The 5,933-nt window shown below is 43.0% G+C and overlaps 1 protein-coding gene across 1 annotated transcript; it reads left to right on the top strand.

Annotated features, from left to right (window-relative positions):
• The first annotated feature begins 1,124 nt into the window (after nucleotides 1-1,124).
• LOC122069886 (trihelix transcription factor ASIL2-like) lies at nucleotides 1,125-3,122 on the top strand. Its single transcript, XM_042633971.1, has one exon. The coding sequence runs from the start codon at nucleotides 1,632-1,634 to the stop codon at nucleotides 2,688-2,690; it is 1,059 nt and encodes a 352-aa protein (XP_042489905.1). The 5' UTR covers nucleotides 1,125-1,631; the 3' UTR covers nucleotides 2,691-3,122.
• Nucleotides 3,123-5,933: the final 2,811 nt, after the last annotated feature.

Raw genomic sequence — 5,933 nt, forward strand, 5'->3', positions numbered from 1 at the left:
CTCACAAGACTTGTAAATCTTGATGCACGAGGTCAACCGTAAATTGAATTGGGGAAAAAATGTGTCCAGAAGAGTGAAAGTTGCGTGGCTTGTGCCTAGACACAGAGGGACCACAATGATTGCCTTGCCCTCATGAAAAGCATAAATGTTGTCTAAGTTTATGCTTTCATGTGTGCTCTCATTTAGGGTATCAATCGACCACCGCACAAGAGTTTCTGTCTTGGATTGATTCAGTCTTGTGTAAGCAGTATCACAATGACCCTAGGGACTAGTCGGGTCAAAGATCCAGACAACCTGAGTATCAAAAAAAAAAAAGGGAATGAGTCGGTTTTGATTGGGCTTTAGGCTTTAATCGAATTTCTACTAACTAGGTTAATTAGGGTGTCATCAGGCCTTAAACAGGCTTTAATTGTTTTGAATTTTTAAAAAATTAATATATTTATTAAATCATCAACAATTTGATTTTATACTTGATTATATTCAATAAATAAAAAAAATATCAATATATATTTTAAAAAAAAAATTAATATATTTATTAAATCATCGATAATTTTAGCACGAATCAGGCTGAGGAATGACTAGTTATAATGGTATAGAGTCAAAGCCTGATATGTTTATTAATCAAATCAATCTCAATCGGGCTCTAATTGGACGGACTATTGGCCCACGCCTCAAATTGACACCCGCACAGCCGCACTCCCATTGACCCCCCTCTCTGATGATGCAGGAGCCGCTCTCTAGGACAGAGAAATCTTCTCCGTTTAATTGATATTTGCTATCTTACGCTTGAAATAAGGATAGACGGATTCCAATCCGATTTCTCAAGCCATGATGCTAATTGCTGGTTTCAATTGATCATCAGCTCGAAGTGAAAGAATGGTGAAATTGGGATCGGATAGATGAATAGATCCAGCTGATTCTTTCCTATCGACCTTTGGCCATTTCGATCGATTGCGATACGAATCGGTTGTGTCAATGTGAGTGAGAGAGAGAGCAGAGAGAGAGAGAGAGAGATGAACCAGAGAAAACCCAGTTAGCAGTTAGCAGTTAGCAGTTAGCAGTTAGGTTACCACTTGCCCACGACAGCACAGCACCTTTTTTTTCAAGCCAGCCCCCAAAGGCCAAAAGAAAAGGTCACCCTCCACTGACCACCCACCTCCAAAACGAAAAAGTCAAGTGAGACAGACAGACACCCCCACCCGGGGCGGTGGTTTATGTCCTTTGGTGGTGGTGGTGGTGGTAGTGGTGGTGGTGGGCGTATTGGTGTGTGATATCAGGAGACTTAACAACGTGATCTCTTAACTTGTGGCGGTGGCAACCTAATTACCCAACAACCCAACCTGTGATACTGATGCCTGGTGGGGTGTGGGGGCGATACCTGTGAAAGCGCTGACCGGCAGGCAGGGCTGAGTGGGAGAGAGAGAGAGACTAGGGGGGTGCGCAGCTTAAGCCGCGTACGCTTGCGTCACACACACCCCCACTCCCCTAAGCGGTGGCGGATCTTAGATCTTAGATCTTGAAATCAGCCGCATACCCCTCCTAAGTCCAACCCTAATAACACCACCCACCACCTCCTTCCTCCACATTATGTCACCTCTCAACCCCCTTTCCCACCACCTCCTCCTCCAACTATGGCTGCTTCCTTGTCCTCTGCCCAAGAACTCAGCCCAGCTAACGCCGCCACCATCACCATCGCCTCCACCAACGTCGCCGCCGCCGTGGCCGACGTTCGTCCAACCCCAAAGCCTCCTTCTTCCCGACGTCTCCCTCCTCCTTGCTGGTCTCACGAAGAAACCGTAGCCCTCATCGATTCATACCGTGATAAATGGTACTCCCTCCGCCGCGGTAATCTCAAGGCCACCCACTGGCAGGAGGTCGCCGATGCTATAGCTCGCCGCTGCCCCTTCGCCAACCCTTCTAAGACATCCGTCCAATGTCGCCATAAGGTCGAGAAGCTACGCAAGCGTTACCGAACCGAGAAGCAGAAAGCCCTCTCTAACCCTGGCCGCTTCTCGTCCTCTTGGGTTTATTTTCGCAAGATGGATGCCATGGAGAAAGGCCCTTCTGCTTCTTCTTCCGCCCCTGCACGTTCTAATTCCACCGAAGAAGAAGATGACGACGACGATGATGAGAACGAAGACGATGGCGAGGAAGATCCACTGCCTCCCACCAATACCCGTAGTCTCCATCGCCTTTTGAACAATGGGGTTAGTAATAATGGCGGTAGCGGAGGAGGTGTTGGTGGGTTTCGTCTTAGAATTCCCAGCCGCGCAACGGTTGCTTTGCCGGCCGTCACGGGATTCCGGTCCAGGGGTTATGATAGGGTTGTCGATGAAAACCCTAATTCGAACCCTAACCATAATCCTAGGTACTTGAATGGTTTTTCCTCATCAAGGTCCAGCTTTGGGCGGAGGAGCGATGGGGGTGGGAGTGGAGGTGGTGGAGGGGTTAAGAGAGAAATGGATCCGGTTTCCGAAATGGTTACTTCGATTAAGATGTTGGGAGAAGGGTTCGTGAAGATGGAGCACATGAAGATTGAGGTGGCCAGAGAGATCGAGAGAATGCGGATGGACATGGAGATGAAGCGGACCGAGATGATTCTGGAGTCCCAGCAGCGGATCGTCGAAGCCTTTGCCAAAGGGTTTTCTGGGAAGAAGAAGATCAAGAGGTTACCATCGCCGGATTCATAGACAGGGGAGGAGCAGAAATATTATGTACTTTTTTCGATTGCTCTTCCGCATTTTCATGGTTATGCCACGATTTGAAAGAACAGATCTTGAGGAAAATGCGATCACAGTGCTCACTGCGTGCCAATCGAAGTCTGGGTCTTGCACGCATCAGTCCAATTTGGTCTTATTATCGAGAAATAGAAGTTGGTGAGTTGTAGACACGAAGATCTTACGAATTCCTGCTTTCATTTTTACATATTTCTGTTTCCTTTTCTGTCTGATCGGAAGCTCAGAACTTACGTAGTTTTTGTAATTATTTCTTTTGAAGGAAAATGAAAAGATACTATTTATTAGGAAATTTGCTTGTTGAGCCAATGAAATTATTTACTCTGTATTAGACTTGGGGCCACATTGGAAGGTTTTAATGGATCTTGGGTTCTCTTTCCTTCAGAAGCTTAAGATCATGCTTTGGGAACTGTTTGATGCCTAATTATTGAGCAAATTAGGGGGAAAGATATTTCCAATTTCCTAATAAGTTTTATTTATTACTTCTTTGCTCATTGATTTCGTTATATGTTCACAACATTGTTTTTTCATCACATTGGACTGAATTTTATATTGAACTATCCAGTTAAACTTCCTCCTTGCTGGTTATGCAGTCTATGCTATTGATTGCTTGACAGTAGCATTGTTGAATTTTAAGGGGACTTGTATGTCTAGTCTTACAGTTTTTTATGTGTCCATGCAGTCTAAACCTCTGTCATTGCTAGATGTTGAGATGAGATGTTGGACAGTTTCAGCCTCCTGAAGTAAAGAGGATGGTTGATATGGCTAGTAAAGTTAGCAAATTTTTACTGTAAAATAAGCGTAGTATTTTAACTCAATGGATGGTTGTTGGCACGTATTCTTTTCGAGCCAGAAAGTCCCGGTACTACTACTTTTTGTTGATGGATGGAAAACATTATGGGAGCTAAATTTACTTCCAAAACTAGGGGTGCTTATTGTTGGAGCCCTGCCTGTATAAGTGACTTCAGGAAATAAAAATTGCATTCTGGATCCCCATAGATGAGCAGGATGAAAAATTATGTAAATGCCAAATGCTCTAAGTACATGGCTTATTTTGAAAATGGGTTTAGTGATAGAGGATTACAATTGGAATTGATTTGGGGACTCGCTTGATTAGCAAAGTTTGAATTGTTAGTGGAGATATAATGACAGGATAAAGATACAAAAAACTTGTCCTTACGTGTTGGTGTGTTCTGAAATTTAAAATGCGGCTTTATATGGAAGTTATCATGTTAGGAAGACCTGTAAACAGGTCCATTAAAATCTGAACACTAGCGGGAAATGGAGTTGATGGGTCCTTAAAGGCCCAGAGCTTGATGGTTATGGAGGCGGCAAGTGAAATATGTATTTTAGATATTCATGAAGCACCCAGTCTCATCCAGGTGCCCAAGTATCAAATTCAAGAAAAAAGCAGGAATGTGGTGTGCTATCAATTCTGGCTTGGGGAAGTTCTATTGCAGGAAAGTGTGCTGTAGTCCTTCCGGTACTAGTTTGATTGGAAGAGCTGTAGCCTTGACTGATGCTGTTCTACATAGTAGAAGCCTGAGGGGGTTCCAAAACTATTCTTGTTTTAGAAGTCCATTTGGTAGTGGAAGAGATAAGGAAAATGAAGGACTCCCTGGGGGGAATCCAGGCAGTAATCAAATACAAATATAGCCTGGTTTCAAGCTGTTCTCAGTGATTAGGGTCATCCATATTAACTGCAATGCAAATTGGGCAGCCAATGCTCTTCCAATGGTTGTTCCCGATCTGAATGAAAGTAGATTTTAGGTGATCATATCCACTTGGGTTACTCTGTTCTATGGTTTCTTCACATGAAGTTTATATTCTCGGGTTTTTGCCCACCATTTTTCTTGATCCAATTCCTAATAAATTTTTTTTGTCCAAATAGAACATGGTTTAATACCCTGAATAGTTAGAAGATATGCTGAAAGATAGGTGAATCTATGTTGCATATTCACCAAGACTGCATTCTGCATATTAGAGTGTAGTCAACACCCATGAACAGAAGAATGTCAGGAACCATCATGCATTAGCAGTTGGAATCAGGACCCCCCAGTTCAATCAACCTGGCTTCACAGGGTCACAAGATCAAGAACCAACATGTCTGACATATTAGTTGTTCTTAATTTTGAATTGGTGCTCTTTTATGTCATCAAAGACCAGAAGTGAAGCATGTGATGCAGAGAAATTTTGATCCAGTCCCACTCCATATGGCCTGTCACTATAGGGACTCTAGGCAGTGTTACCTGGAGAAAAGGGTAATAAGGTTCTCATGTTTTCTCTTTCTTTATTGTGTCCTTATATTGATTTTGCAGCCCTCATCTCATTGCTGTTTCACACATTGGTATATCATTCCTATCTTTTATGAGTTTTATCTTCTATCTTTTATGAGATCCTTTTTGGCAAGAAACAGTTCTTTTTCCACCTTGTGTTTTATCATTTGCTACCAGGTTGTGCACTTGTGCTTGCGTTTAAGTTTCTACAGTTTTACAGAACAATTGGATTTGTGGATGCATCATGGAGAGAATGAGCAGCTCCCCAGCTGGTCCCTCTCTCTCTCTCTCTCTCTGGCCTTAGTTCAGGCTTTAGCATGTGTCGAGGCATGAATGATGCCTTTCCAGCAAACTTGCCAATCAAGCAAGCCCTTGGGATTAAAACAAACAATCCTTTGAAGGTGCAACCAAACAGGACTTAAGGATTGTATATTAAAACGTATATCACCAGGACAGTACAAATTTTTATACTCCATAACCTAATGAGAGTACAGAAAATGTACTCCCCAATGGGACAGAAAATTGTCTTGCAACTGTATATAATAGAGATCGGATCGGGTTCATGTACGAGAATGAACCTGATCCGTAGTGAGCAAAGGAAAGAAAACTGTCCTCCCAGGTGACTGACATACAAGGTTTCAAAACCTGGTTCATAATATACCAAAATCAAGGCCTGGTTTAAAGTTGGCCTGAAACTTATGGACCAAACCAAGTCAACAGTCAAATTGGGTTGGTTGTTTAAAAAAGGTTTGGGCTAGTGGGGTCAGGTTTTTGGGTCAGGTTGTCGGATCAGCTCAACCCTCAGCTCACAATAGCATACTACTCGGTGCATGTTAGCAGGGCCTTTGGTTTTTTTTTTTTTTTTTTTAACTTGCAAATACTGGTATAAGGTCACTATGTTCAGCTCGGGTAAGGCTATAGG

Source organism: Macadamia integrifolia, unplaced genomic scaffold, assembly GCF_013358625.1.
Source record: "Macadamia integrifolia cultivar HAES 741 unplaced genomic scaffold, SCU_Mint_v3 scaffold750, whole genome shotgun sequence".
In the NCBI taxonomy this organism is placed as follows: Eukaryota; Viridiplantae; Streptophyta; class Magnoliopsida; order Proteales; family Proteaceae; genus Macadamia; species Macadamia integrifolia.

What these genes read in the sequence shown, in the direction of transcription:
- LOC122069886 (XM_042633971.1), top strand. Translation starts at nt 1,632, where the DNA reads ATGGCTGCTTCCTTGTCCTCTGCCCAAGAACTCAGCCCAGCTAACGCC.